This window comes from Hemicordylus capensis, chromosome 2, assembly GCF_027244095.1.
Source record: "Hemicordylus capensis ecotype Gifberg chromosome 2, rHemCap1.1.pri, whole genome shotgun sequence".
Classification (NCBI taxonomy): domain Eukaryota; kingdom Metazoa; phylum Chordata; class Lepidosauria; order Squamata; family Cordylidae; genus Hemicordylus; species Hemicordylus capensis.
In genome coordinates this window covers 122,842,053-122,857,336 of record NC_069658.1, presented here as the reverse complement: position 1 = coordinate 122,857,336, position 15,284 = coordinate 122,842,053, and the positions used below count along the sequence as shown (strand labels likewise).

General features: G+C 41.5%; 1 protein-coding gene and 1 long non-coding RNA gene across 5 annotated transcripts in view; one reads left to right on the top strand and one right to left on the bottom strand.

Moving 5' to 3' along the window:
- Positions 1–8,953: 8,953 nt before the first annotated feature.
- On the bottom strand, positions 8,954–10,100 carry LOC128346351 (uncharacterized). Its single transcript, XR_008316922.1, has 3 exons — positions 9,828–10,100; positions 9,432–9,593; positions 8,954–9,254 (listed from the first exon to the last, which is right to left on the bottom strand). It is a non-coding gene; the product is annotated as an uncharacterized LOC128346351 (long non-coding RNA).
- LOC128346350 (cyclin-dependent kinase 4 inhibitor B-like) overlaps positions 9,282–15,284 on the top strand; it is a 28,216-nt gene continuing 22,213 nt past the window's right edge. Inside the window, exons 1-2 of one of the 4 annotated variants that reach the window (XM_053299554.1) lie at positions 9,282–9,682; positions 10,743–10,908. In XM_053299554.1, coding sequence (XP_053155529.1) covers positions 9,616–9,682; positions 10,743–10,908 — 233 coding nt within the window. In that variant the 5' untranslated portion in view covers positions 9,282–9,615. The other 3 variants (XM_053299551.1, XM_053299552.1, XM_053299553.1) reach the window with 3 other exon arrangements.

The window sequence follows — 15,284 nt, the reverse complement described above, 5'->3', positions numbered from 1 at the left end:
AAGGGAAGAAGGAAGATAGGCTGGTTCTGAGCAGGGATATATTGTTGGGCTGCGGAAGAACTCAGTATAGAATGTTGCTGGTGATGTAGTATAATAGACCAGCTGTAAGATCCAGTGCTGAGTCCCAGTTACAAATACCCACCTCAATGGGGAATACGTTTGCAAGCAAATATTACCATTAACTCCCACTCAATTATCTTTGAAAAGCACAGCAAGACCTACCAATTTCAACTGCCCTTTGAGGCTTAGTTAAAACAAGGCACACCGGAGTGCTCATTGAATTTTGCAAGTTTTATTCAGCTTTGCTGGAGAAGGGAAGTATCTTTTATTACTGAGTGTAATCCTTTGAGTGACACATAATTAATAACCTCCTTTCTTCTGAACTAATGATTTGATTTGATTTTAATTCTGGAGGAGGGCTTTCTAGAATGGGTTGAACTGGGGAGTTAGTTTATTTCAGATTCAGTTTTGCAACAATACCTGAGGATGCTTCATCATTGCCATCTTATTCTTCAGAGTTAAATCGGATGAGTGGATAGCAATGTCCCACTCAAACTAGATGCCGGAGAATACTGGTGTGTGTTATGAGACTTCTGTGACATCATTAAAGTAGTGGTGCTTTTTCATTTAGTAGTGGGAGACCAACTGTCCATAGTCCACCCAGATTGTATCCCTCCAGTGGTTGTTGCTGGTCTTTATTTTTAGCATTGTCTAAAAATGTTTTAGCATTGTGTTGCATTGTCTTTATTTTTAGATGGTGAATCTTTTGGGGATGTAGAACAATTCTTCTTTATTCTTTTTGCTATGTAAACCACTTCAAGAGCTTGTGCTGAGGTAGAAAAGTGGTATATAAATATTTGTATAAATACAGATAATAAATAATGCTCCAACAACTCATAACACAGAAGTACCACAATGCTTCCTACCCTTGAGGGAACATTATTGTTGAGGTAGGTTCTTCTGAGGGCACTAATTCTTTTTTCTTTTTTTTTTAAACACCACCAAAACTTAGTGGTATAAGAACTAAGTGCGCCATTTAAATTTTTTAAAAACTGTGTCTCTGCTGACAGAAGCTAGGTATTGGGCTAGACCTTGACATTTAGAATTAGAGATGCGTGTCTGGTTGTTCTCAAGGGGTATAGCTATAAGAAGTGGACTAGGTTTCTCCAGACTGCAGACTACCCTTTCACTAACATGCTAGTGTGGTTTCTATCCTTTGTCACTGTGGGAGGGGACGAGACAAATAAATAAAAGATGATACTCCAACCAAACACAAACACCCCAGGGCAGCTCCCAAAATTTCTGAACAGCCAATCATCCATTTTCAAAACATGTCTTGTCTGCCTGAACGTGTACATGATGCCACTTCTCTCTCTTCCTTTTTAATTACCCACCTTTGCTTTTACCCCACCATTCTCATTTCCAGCTGTAACCATGGAATAACTTTTGTCCAAAAGTTTTCCTCGGCTTCCTTGTCTCCTTCTGTTGGCTTCCCCCATTGACTGTTTCAGAATGTAAGCTTATTGAGGGCAGGGAACCTGATTTTTGTCTATTTAACAGGTTGGGTAAAAATCTATTGGACTCTTTATGTTAATCAGGTTTTTTTGGTTTTTTGTTGTTGTTTTAACTATAAATAAAATACTAATTTCTTATTTAAAATACCGTAGTTGTCATTAAATCTCATCACTACACCTATACTTACAGTCTCTTAAAAATGAATTAAGACACTCAAGTGTGTGCGCGCTCCCACTCTCTCTCTCTCTCTCTCTCTCTCTCTCTCTCTCTCTCTCTCTCTCTCTCTCTCTCTCACACACACACACACACACACACACACCACCTACCAATCAAACAAATCAAACGTTGGCATTTTTTTCAGTTTCATCTCTAATTCAAAACAAGCTGCTTTAAATGGAATTGGAATTTAAAGCAGGTGCTTTATAATTACGGATTAAATAATTAAATAAGCTGCTTTAATTATGGAATGTTAGATTTAACTCCCACTTTATTAAAACTCAGAGAGGCTCACAAATAAAACAGAAACAATATGTACAGAATAATACTGTGATTTCAGGGAGTCATATCTGATGTGGTGTCTAATATTTCTTTAAAGTTGTTGATTAAACCTTTTGTTATTTCCTTGGTTTTGTTGCCACCAACTATGGTTCAAAGTACATAGTAGATCTTTCACTATCTTCTGGACTAGTAAGGCATAGAAGGTTTAACAGAGCCACTCAGGCTAGCTTCTTGAATTAAAAAAATAGGATAAATGTTTATTGATTAAAGATTCTGAGGATATTTTCAGATTTGATTTTTAGCTAATTTTAAAATGAGTTTTAAACTGCTTTCTATTGTATTTTCTTTTCTCCCTTTTTGTCTGTTATGATTTAATGTGTTATGTGTTTTTCTTGTGTTTCAATCCTGTGTTGTGAGCCAGCCAGAGAACAATTTGTTATGAGGTGGCTAACAAATAAAGTTGTTTATTTTATTTTATTTTATTTATTTGAGAATAGCTCTAATCTGCCTGGCCCTGCCCATTAACCAGCTCTTGCTTCTAGAAATTTCTGGGATTTTCGTTTGTTTCTAAGCAGACTAAAGTCACATGTGGTGAACAATAGGATTGTTGTTTGTGGTGGGGCTGAGCCAAAGCAGAGAGGCATATAAGGAGGCAGTGGAAACAGTGGGAAGAAAAAGTGGAAGACATTACTTGGTACATCGCTTCCTATATCCCCCCCCACACACACACAATTTGCCATAGAAAAACTGTCATGGCTACTGGGAATATCTTGAAAAGATTTCTTCCCTGAGTTGGGGAGGTAAACATGTCAAGTATAAGCAGTGCAACATGGAAATGTCTTGTCAGAGTTTACTTTTTAAAACAATTAAAAGTTTTAAGGACATCTTAGGCCATTCATGGCTCAGGAGAATGCTGCAAATGCAAATATGAAACATTTATGTAACATCTAAGATTTAGTTTAATAAAATATAAGTGGTGTGTGTGTGTGTGTGATTTACTATGTACCATTCCTACTGCACCTGCAGCTTGAAACAGGTAATGAGCAAAAAAAATCCAGGTATTATGGTATATACCATTTCCTAAATCACTAAAAATTAAATTATTTTAAAATGACATAAAGTACGCCCTCCCAGATAATGTAAATTAACAGTGATCAGATTTGCACCACTGCTTTAAGAAATATGTGAAGTAGTATCAGTGGGATACCAGATTTATATCAATGATTTATATCAGGTTTTCCTCTTGGTTATTTAAATAATCCCCCTTGCTATAAGGTGGACTGGTTTAAATAATCTGTACCATTTAATTTCATCCCTACCACAAAAAGCTTGGCATTGCTACTGAGCTGAATATTTTCCAACCATCTAACTCCAAAAGCATCTGGAACACAAAGCCACCTGTGTTTCATTCCATCCATCCAAGTCAAAGTTCTCTTCCAAAGAGGGACAGCATTGAAGAAACTAGAAGATCATGTCATAGAATTCATTTTCCTGACATAATCCACAATCTGCCAAGTCCCAATTCTCAAAGTAAAGAACAAATACACTTTACTCAGCAACAAACTACAACACCAAATCAAACCCAGTAGGGTTAAAAAATCAAAACATTAAAAGCCTAGGCCAAGTTGGGGATGGAGGTATAATTCAAGGCTATGCCTTGCTTGCAGAAGTTCCCAGGTTCTCCTGTAGGGCTGGGAAAGACTCCTGTGTCTGGAACCCTGGAGAGCCACTAAGACAATACTGTTGCTAAATGGACCAATGGTCTGACTATGAATAAGGTAGCTTCATATGTCCAAGGTCCCAGACTTGGCAAATAACAGATGGCAAAGTGTTCCATAAATGAATGCACCACTGAAAATGGTGGAGGATAATCTAAAAGGAGTGGCACCTACAACAAAATCTCATTCCTGGATGCCAAAGAATGGGAAGTTGCATATGGAAGAGCAGAGGTGCACCTAGGTAATTTTGGAACTTGGACCTAAAGGCCTTTGGAGACCACCACCACCACCACTACGCCCTGCAGATTAAGCAGCATCATGCTCAGCCAGGCAACCAGACCACCCAGGACAGACTAAAGAGGATTGGGGGGGGGGCAGAGGTTGTGGAGGCCCTGGACTTTGACCCAGAAGTCCAGGGATAAGAGCACCTCTTTGGAAGAGCCCTGGTAGAAGTATAGTGTCTATACCCAAATGCTAGACTATCTTAACAGGTATTCCATGTGGGAGTACCCTTAGAATGTGATATGGCTAGCATGGTGTAGTGGTTAGAGTGCTGGACTAGGACCGGGGAGACCCAAGTTCAAATCCCCATTCAGCCATGATACTAGCTGGGTGACTCTGGGCCAGTCACTTCTCTCTCAACCTAACCTACTTCACAAAGTTGTTGTGAGGAGAAACTTAAGTATGTAGTACACCACTCTGGGCTCCTTGGAGGAAGAACGGGATATAAATGTAATAAATAAATACATACATACATAAAACAGAAATTATCTGGGCTGACTCCTGTTATGTGATTAAGTGACTTGGAAAACCTGGGTTGAATTAAGAAGGGGTGTGATTCTCGCTGCTGAAATGCAAAGTTTGCTATACTCAGACTGACTTCTGCTATTCTAGAATAAAGCACAGAACAACAAAACAAAAGGTCAGACATTCATATCTTATTTCTCTCTCTCTCTCTCTCTCTCTCTCTCTCTCTCTCTCTCTCTCTCTCTCTCTCTCTCTCTCTCTCTCTTCCAATCTCATCACTTACCACTTTGTTACATTTGTATTGGCAAATATAGAAATGATAGGAAGTGGTTCTTCTTTGCTCAGCCTGCTGCCCTCACTAAGAGTGACAGTGTAGTAGAGTGGTTAGAGTGTAGAACTAGGACTGGGAAGACTCAAGTTCAAATCTCACCCAGTCACAAAACTCACTGGGTGAATCTGGGCCAGCCACTTCTCTCTCAGCCTAACCTACTTCACAGGGTTGTTGAGAGGATAAACATAATCATGCACATTGCTCTGGATTCTTTGGAGGAAGAGGAGGATATAAATGTAAACTAAATTTTAAAATAAAAATAAATTAAGCCTCCAAGCAAGACAAAATCTGGCTGTTCATCTATCCCCTTGAAAAGCTCTTCCATTATTTCATACAGGAAAGAAAATATAATTAAAATCATGCTGAATTTTCAACCTATTAAATATTTATTCCTATTGGCCCTGTCCATGTTTTATTTTTATTTATTTATTTATTATTTATTATTAAAACTTTTATACCGCCCTTCCAAAAGGCTCAGGGTGGTATCCAAGGCAAGTACCCTCATTGCCCCAAAGACTTCTTAGCCTACTGCTAATTAAACCACTATATAATACCACTATTATTTATCTACCACTTTTAAACAAATAAATTCTCAAAGCAGTTTATGTAGAAAGAGTATAATAAAAATAATAAGATGTCTTCCAAAGGCTCACAGTCTAAAAAGAAACACAAGGTGGATACCAGCAACAGAATGCGCTGTGTCACAGTTTTGTCATCTAAATGACTTCACAGGGTTGTTGTAAGCATAAAGTGGAACATGACTGCCACCCTGAACTCTGTAAAGCAGGCCTGCACAACTTCGTCTCTCCTGCAGATGTTGGACTACAACTCCCATCATCCCTGACTATTGACCACTGTGGCAGGGGATGATGGGAGTTGTAATCATAAACAGCTGAAGGGCCAATGTTGTGCATCTCTGCCTTAGAGGCAGGGGTGGATTATGACATGCTGAGGCCCTAAGCTACGTCAAGCTTAAAAGGCCCTGTAGCATCACAAAAGATATTACTATTCTAACAAAAAATGAAAATGAAAACAGAAATAAGAAAACTTTAGTTTTGCTTAGCAACAATGCAACACAAAACTAATAATTTAACAAGAACAGTGATCTTGCAATAAGCCTATTTGCTTCTTTTTAAAAAACAAAACACCTTTATATGAAAATACATTGTGCAGAACTTGAAATTTAGTCTTTTTAAAAAATATAGCTCATAATGTGATCCCCTAAGCTATAGCTAACTTACCCTGTTCCTAAATCCAGCACTAGAGAAAGGGCAATCTAAACATCACTACTACAACAACTACTACTACTACTACTACTAATAATAATAATAATAATAATAATAATAATATTTATATACTACTTTTCAACAAAAGTTCCGAAAGAGATTTACAGAGAGAGAGAGAGAGAGAGAGAGAGATGGATCTCTGTCCCCAAAGGGCTCACAATCTAAAAAGAAACACAAGGGAGACACCAGCAACAGCCACTGGAGGGATGCTGTGCTGGGGATGGATAGGGCCAGTTGCTCTCCCCTTGCTAAATTAAAAGAATGACCACTTTAAAAAGTTGCCTCTCTGCTCAGTTGCAGAGGAACTATGTTACAGTAACTGTGTTATGTATTACTAATGTGTTCCATTAGTCACCTTGACACATTAGTCATAGCCTTGAACCTCTAGTAACAGAAAGAAAACCCCTTACCTCCACCTCTCTATTATCAAGGCCCATTTGCCTGGCAGCAGTTGTTTGATACTGGAAGGTCCTGTTAGACTGCATAGGAGTGGGATTCATTCAGTACCTCCTCTCCTTGCACATTTCTTCATTCATAAATACCCAGACCCATCAGATGCATTAGTAAGAATCATGGTGGGCAAGAGAAGATGTAACTTTACCCAAGTCTCTGATGCTAGTGTCCTGTCATTCCTGCTTTTCCTAAAAAGGGATTTATTATTTATTAGTATAGTAGTAATAGTATTTAAATTTTATATCTTGCCTTTCTTTCTTAAAATTCAAAGCCGTTACACAAGAAAAGAAATAAATTAAAACAATAAACAACTCAGACAAAAACAAGAGCAATCAAATAAGATGAGAAAATGCCTGGCAAAACAAGTAAGTCTTTGATAGCCAAAAAAGCACTTCCAGAGAGGGAGCTAACTGGATCTCTTACAGGAGGGAGTGGCAGGGCAGGAGCAGCCACTGAGAAGGCCCTTCTCCCACATAACCACCAAACAGGCCTCCATTTGAGGCAGCAGCACAAGAGGGCCTTTCTAGATGTTCCCATGGGTTGGGCAGATTCATGTGAGAGAAGAAGTCCTTTCAAGTACCTTGGCCCCAAACCATTTAGAACTCTAAAGGTAATTAATCACCAGCATCTTGAATTGCACTGGAAACAAGCTGGTAACCAGTGAAGCAAAAGTGAGCTTGTGTAATATGTTCTAAGGTTCTGGCAGCAGACAAGACTCTTGTAGCTGCCTTTTGGACCAGCTGCAGTCTCTAAAGGACCTCAAAGGGCAGCCCCATAAACAGTGTGTGGCAATAATCCAGTCAAGATGCAATGAGGACCTAGATCACCACAGTTAGCTCTGACTGAAACAGATATAGATGCAGCTGGCACACTGGCATACCATCGTATGCCAGTGTGCCAGCTGCATCTATCTCTGTTTCAGTCAGAGCTAACTGTGAGTACCCCAAGCCACAGCAGACCCCAGAGCATCCAGGTGTAGTACTGGACCAAGGAGAACTCCCAAGCTGTGAACCTGATCCTTAAAGGGCAATTCAACCCCATCCAAAACCATATATGACAGACACTATAAAAAAACAAGTAAATTAGCACATGTCCTACAGTAAAAATACCACCACCTCCTCACATGGTAGTTTAGTGCAGAAGTATGCACAATGAGGCATAGTATTTATTTTTTATTATTTATTTATTATTATTAGATTGTGACATAGCAAAACACATTTGGTGGAAGTTTTTCTAACATTGCATCGTCTCATTCTTGCAACTGCCCATGGTGGAAAATCTCATCCAGGCTTCCATTGTTCTAGCCAATTGGCAACCATAATATAAATGACACACAATGAGAAAAAGAGACTAAGGGTTGTGAGAGGCAAGGGGTGGATAGACAGACTCCCTTCTCCTTGCAGGAAGGATCACAGGTCCCCACTTATGTATGCACAGAGTGCTTTTCTGGTGAAAGAAGTGCTCCAGAGAAACACTGATGGGCTTATTATCTGGAAGAAAGAGTAACCAGAACAAGGCAGGGCCCAGTGCTGAAGGAAATGGCGTCTGTCTGCTTTTTTTTTACAAAAGTAGAACTAACATGGCTGACTGATTGACAGCTGGTTATGTGGGCAATAGGATTGCTTCCTTGTGTGAAGTTCAAGCCCAGTTTGAACCTCACCCTTGTCCCTTTTCTCCCCACCAACTCCCCTACAATATCCCACAGCCACTCTAGGAGCTGCCTTCCCTCCTAATTACCTTTTTACTAAAGAAAGCATTAAGTTCTGCTGTACAGTTTTTAACCTACATGACCACTTGTTTTTTTGTTTTCAGATGAAACAAAAACTTCACAATCCATTTGAGTACAAAGGCTGTGAAGATATAGAAGAAAAGATTAAGATTTCTCTGGGCATGAGCAAGTGAATTTTTAAACGCCCTGAGGGAAGGGACCTGCCCTTTTTTCTTTTTTGGTATATGTTACTTTGTAAACACTATTAATGTTGATGGTATAACAATAATATTTATTTATTGTAAGAAGACTAATAAGCAGGAAAAGGATCAGCTGAAAGCAACCGAGATATTTCAGTATGCAGAAGCAGAGCACTCTACAGATAAGGGAGAGAAAGAAATAATAGGCTCATTTTTTAAAAAAAGTGAATGTTTTTATTGCTGGGGGGGAAATAATCATTAGATGCTGTTATCTGGTTTCAGAATAAGAACGTAATTGGCTGTAACTTCCATGCAAGCTGGGTTCCATCTCTCTCATTTTAACAACATAAATACTGGAATCTACTCCATGGAACTCGACAGATGAAGGCTTTTTATCTATGCATCTGTAGTTTCCTCTTTGCATTTTGAAAACCCAGTTTTACTCAATGTGGTCCGATAGATTTCTTTTTGAGCTAGAGCTTTACACACATCCGATCTGTGGTTTGGTAAAATAATTTATTACTATTATCGCAACAGAAATAGAAAGAAAGCTCGCCTCTCTATTACATAGAAAATTTGCTCTGGGTCATCCGAACATTCATTGCCATTGTTTATTGTACACGTCGCATAATATGAATTGTATTAATAGGGCACACCCAGCCGGTTGAAGAAAACAGGACGATCAGGAAGTTCTGCTTCGAGTCCTCGCTGTCTAATTCCAAAGCAAACCTTTTCAAAGCGGATCTACCCCTGTACCCAACGGATCTCTGCAGTTCAGGAGCTTCACCCTCCGTGAATCTGACCAGAACAGGAAGAAGAGCGGGGGTGATTAGGAGGGTTACGGGAGGGAAACTAACCAGAAGTTGTCCGGGCTGGATGCCCTTCACTTGCTTTCCTTCTAATGAAGGCTTTCCTGAGAATCGGCACGCAAAAACAACACTGAGCGATCTATGGAACCTAACCTTGACTTCTTACCTCCCAACAGGTCTGGGAAGGAAAGAGGGCACATCCTCCGCCGCTCTCTCTGCTCGGCGTCAGCTGCTGAAAAGGCCGTCCATCTGGGCGCTGATGGACCCCGTTTCTTCAGACTCTTCCAGGTACGATCGCGCGGTGCCGCAGGCAGCGGAAGCCAGTCTCCTGAAAAGAAAACAAACTCCACATGGATTGCCCGATCTCCAGTCGGATAGAAAAAACCGCGAATCAGAGATCAAAAGCGAAAGCCTCTTGTGAGTTTATAGGAAATTCGGCCTTGGAAAGGGGTTGGGGTTTTTTGCTGCTTGCACACGCCCACGCGAGGTTCAACCGGCCGGCGTTACAGTGAAAACTCCGGCTGGCTGCCTTCAAACCCAAAATTAAACCAAACCAAACTACCTCTCCTCTCCACAAGCTTCAGCGCCGATCCAGCCTAAAAGCTGCACTGGGCACTGAAAGTGCTAAGAGCTGATCTTATTTTGTTTCTGGCATCGATGATCCAGAACCGAAGCGTTGAACTGCGACTTGCGCAGCAGCTCCGGCTCCTTGACAGCAGCGCCTCGCGCGCCCCCAATTCAAATAGCCCTCTAACGCGGAAATTGGCCAAGGCCTCGACAGGCACAGCTAGAGAGGGCCCGCTATGTTGTGCCTCCGTTGATTGGCTGGCCTCGCTCTCAGCCCGCCTCCCTCGGAGAGTGCAGGGAGGCCTCCGTAGCTTTCTGCTTCTGCCCCGTCGCAGCCGCGCGTGCCTGTTCCCAATCACATTGGACAGAGAGCAAAATCGTTAAAAGCTTGATTTCAAACAAACAAACAACTGAAAGTGGCTTCCTGGTTGGCTACAATGTCTCGGTCAGATGATTTCTGGCGTGTGCCATGTCAGAGCGACGACAGGGCCGGTGCTAGAGAGGCTGTCCTCCGCCTGTGATGAACGAACGGAGAGGAGGCGGAGAAAGAGAGAAAGGGGACCGCGAAATGGAGGGGGGGGGAGGAGGAGGAGGAGGACAGACGGATTTCCATTAATGGCTTCTTCCCACCCCTTGACACGGCGTGGTATAAACCAACTTGAGGATTTGTGAGGGGGCGGGGGGGGGGAGAGAAGAGGATCGGCTTACTGTATTGTGGACGGAGGGAAACCAACCCTCTGGGCGCAGTGCCAGGCAGCTCAACCTGTCCGCGCAAGAATCGGCGGCGACGCGCCCCCCTCCCCTCTGCCCCGCATGCCTTCGCGCACATCTTTATCTAGGGAGGCAGGAACAGCCAAAGACCTTGCCCACACCATGGCCAGCCATGTCAAATGCACCGTTCGCTTTGCAGGGCCCAGGAAACTTTCGCGCCTCCTCAAGCCCGTTTTTGTGGAGATCATCCGGTTGATTTTGAAGAAGAACCATCGAAGGAGTGGGCGCTTCTCCCATTCTTTGAGGCTGGTTGTGCGAAAAAAGTGCTGCCAGGCGGCTGAGCCTGGCCCCTCCGCCGAAAGCAGGTAAGGAATACCGACTTGTTTAGCGAGTGCGAGTGTCACCGCCATCCCAGAGGCCCAGCCTTTTCTTTGCCGTGCAAAAGCCTTGGGTGCACCACAGTCGGAACCCGTGCTGTATACAGAGCTCTTTCTTAAAGGTATTTTTAAAAGAGTCCAATCATTGTCAGTTCTCACCTGCCAGCCTCCTTTTTCGAAGTGCTGATCGCATCATTCAATTGCCTTCAAGATTATTCTGCCTGGGATTTGGTCTGTTTTCAATGAGTAGCATCTTTAATTTTTTATTTATTTTTTAAATCCTAATGGTAAACAATAACAGACAGGTTATAAGTCACCTGTCCAGCTTTTTCATTAAGGCTAAAATTTCACTGGAATGCCTGCAATTTCACCGTAGTTGTTTTGTGTCGTGGTTTTTAAGACATATCCTGTATAATTGCACTCTATAAATTATTCTTAAATTAAGGTAAATAATTTTGCGATACCAGTCACACACACTCGAACCGAACACTCCTTTAGAGAGATTATTTTTAAACAATGTAAGGAAGAGCCACAAAGTGAGAATGAGGTAGTTATTTGCATTATGTTACTAAAGACAGAGAGAGATTCTACATAGTTGCCAATCATTGGTGTCTAATTAGGCCTCAATCTGGCCTGGTTCATTGTTTTCTCTTCCTAAATAGGTAGGTCTTTACTTTTGCAAGCAATTTGACTGGTTTTATCATTTTGATTTGTTATAGAATACCACAAAATATAGCTTCTTGTGAGAATCAGCCATTAGCTGTCTAGAGAGTTTATTGTCCCAAGCCTTCCAAATAGGCTTGTTTTCTGTAGTTATTCTGGGCAACATTCACCCAAAAAGGAACCACTATAAAATGCTAATATCTGTACTGAGGAGACAAAATGGAGTGAGTCATTGAGCAAAACTGAAACTCCCTTTTGATCAACTGCCATTGAGCAAAACTGAAAAGCTAAGGTGGGGGGTGGTCGTCCTGTCTGAAACATAACTTATAAATGAACTATTTTTATATATACTAGAAACAGACCTCGAAGATCCAACTCTTTCCCCCACCTTTGTCCTTTTGTGTACAGTCCCCCCCCTATTATTATTATTATTAGGCCGACTTGGCTACACTTAGGATAGGAAAAGTATCACATGTATTCATTGTGTATGTATAATGAATATTATTTCATTTCTTTTGCTATGTAAGCTTCTTTGTGACCTCCTTTGTATAAATATAAGAAGAACCGTGCATTGGTACTTATCAAGCATTCAATGATAATAAATGTTTGCTTTCAGTTTACAAGGTTAATTATTGTACAAAGTCCACAGTACCCAGTCTGGTCCCCGAATGTAATTTTAGGAAGGGTTTTGGCTAAAGATGAGATCTTATTTCTGTCCAAGGACACTTGGGCACTATCTAGTATAAATAATTGCCTAGGACGGAAGACTTTAGCCTACCTTCACATGTGCAGGTTCCTACCTACCATGGCCTCGTGTAAAACATAACGCCATGCAAGTGACTTTTGGTTTAGTTTTATTGGGAAGACCATCTCAGAAGTATGGTACTCCAGGCTCAGAAATGTAAAGATGGAAATTCCAGCGTACAAGGGACAGACAGTGTCTCCACTATAACTGACAAGCGTGGATCACTTACCCTAAGAGCAAAACAAAGGTTTGAGATGAAACCACCATAGAATTATGTAAAGTGATCCCCCCTTACTAATTAGTAAACTCAAAGGAAGCACCATATGAAGTGTTTTATTTGAGGTGTAGTTTTGTGGGTGTTTTGTTTTTGTTTTTTTCATTTTGTCTTTGTAGTAACACAATGAGTCCCCTACCCACATCTTTAAAAGAAGCACAAAATCATTCTCATGCTTTATATGAAAACAGTTATAATTGTTTACTTATACCTTATCCAAACATACTGAAAATACTAAAATGGGCCCAAGCCTGTTAAATAGCCTCGTTTTCGGTAGTTAGCCAGAACAAGATCCAGCCAAAATGAAGCACTTTAAAATACTATTTATTTCAACGGAAAAGATTTAATTTAATTTTATACTTTGCCATTAAAATAAAAAAGGCTAGATCCTGCCCTTTTAAGAAAAAGAGATCACTATCAGGAAGAACCGAAAGTATGACAATCTGCTAAATAAAGACAGGAGTACCTGATAAAATAACCTGTATCATTAATATAATTATATAATAAAGAGCAAATGGGTAGGTCAAAATCCACAGTGTTCACTGTGTGGTGCAGTTATTTATATTATATGGAAATGTTAATTTTATTGTTGATGGGATATTCCATAATACATGTATGAGTGTTTAAGGTGACATTTTATTGTCTCGATTGAAACAGACAATTTGTAACATTCCGCCATATCTTGTGACGGCTGTTTTACAACTCGGATTCATGGTTAACCTTATTGCCACTAATAATTTTATTTTTTTATAAATATATACACACACACACACACACACACACACATTCGATTTCTATACTGCCCTTCCAAAAATGGCTCAGGGTGGCTTACAGAGAGGAAGAACAAATCATCCTACAAATTATTTAACATTTAAGCTAGTCCAATATCGCCAGACTTGAAATCAATGGATTTAGGTCTGTACTGAGTCAGGTTGCTTATTATTGTTGCACTGGGCCCATTTTGTTCATCCTTCGAGACTGTGGGGCGTAATAATTCGATTCATTTTCACTGGGGAGTCAGCCAGTCCCCCTTGTAGTCAACGGGGCTCATCGGAATTGCCGTCGTATTGGTGCGCATCAGTGCGCAGCCGGCCAAGCCTTCTCCCAGAAAGTTCGGGGTCCAAAGTCTTTCAAGCCCCTTCTGCCTTTCAAAAGAGAGATGGGTCTGCGCTGGTGGGGAGGGGGTTTTCCCCCATTGAAAGGAGTGGGGAGGGGGCTCAGCGTCATAATCTGGAACTCACACAGCGATAAGCATTCTGGGGAGTGGGGCAGAGCATTTGGGAGGGAGGGAGGGAATCGAGGAAGAAGGACCCCAGCCTAGCGAGATCCATCCACAGGTTCTGTCGGATAAAGGCCTTTAGGCAATTCCAGTAAGTTACTTAGACCCCACTGAACAAAGTGGAGAGTTATTTTCTGAGGAAACAGGCGTAGGTTAGAAGTGGGTGTGTGTACATACACTCGTGGAGATTCTCCCCAGCTTAACTGCTATGTAAAGACAAGGGGGGGGGAGCAAGTGGGCTCCAGGGGGGACAAGGGCAGGAAGCACCGCCCCCTCAGAAAAGTAGTCTCCCCCCCCGTCAGCTGTTCTCCCCCATTTCTGTTTCAGGAATCTAACATGTGGAGCACAGCTCGCCCACTCAGAAATTAGCTTTATCCCTTCAGTGCCACCCCCTTCACAATTTTATTTTCTGGTGCTGCCTTTGCGGGGGCAAGAGGTGGAAGGCTGTTAGGTTTTGTGCCTGGAACGATTCTGTATAGACATTATTCCTGAAGTCTGCCCGCCCCCGCCCCCATCCTATTCTACCCATAAGCGGAACCAAAAAGTAACGCTTGATAAAGGGGAAAAGCAATTCGTCTCTATGTACTGCTCGCCTGATCTCCCCCCACACTTTTTTTTTAATGGCTCATTATTTTTCTACAAGCCAACAAACACTGGGGTGGTATTCAAGTTCCACTGAAAGCTGGAATTTGAATGCTAGTCTCTAAAGTATGAAATCGATTGTAACACAAACTGTAGCTGAATCAAGCAAGGGTATTCACAATTAAAAGGGAAGTTATGCAATCAATCCTATCTTCGAGAAACAACAAAATGTCCTCCTTGAATTGAGATCAGTGAACAGAGGGCACAGTTTTTTCGTTGGTGGTTTCTCCCCCGCCCCCTCTTAACTGAAAATAGGCCTTGCCAAGTGTAGTCAGGGAAGGGTGGAATCTATCTCTGGCAAACCACGGTGCAAAAGGGAAGGAAGGGGAACATCTCTTAAATAAGTGGTGAGTGGATTCCCCTCCGTAGAATGTACTAACTCAGGAGATCGCAAACTGGGGTCACCAGATGTTGTTGAACTACAACTCACATCACCCCTAGCCACAATGGCAAATAATTGTGGCTGGGGATGATGGGAGTTGTAGTCCAACAAGATCTGGGGACTCCAGTTTGCGATCCCCTGCATATTAACTGGTACAGTTCTTAAGCATGTTTACTCCATCTCTTTGAGTTCTATGGGACATATATTGTTTCTGTCTACTGGGAGTAAGCCCTACTGAACACACTGAGACTTGTTTCCGAGTAAACAGGCAGAGTGGATTGAACTGCAATATGCCGTCCTTTGGTATCCCACCCTGTCTATAAAGCCGGGGTTGCAAGATTTCTGGACTGAGTTTCTGGAGAAACCAGTGCAATTACCA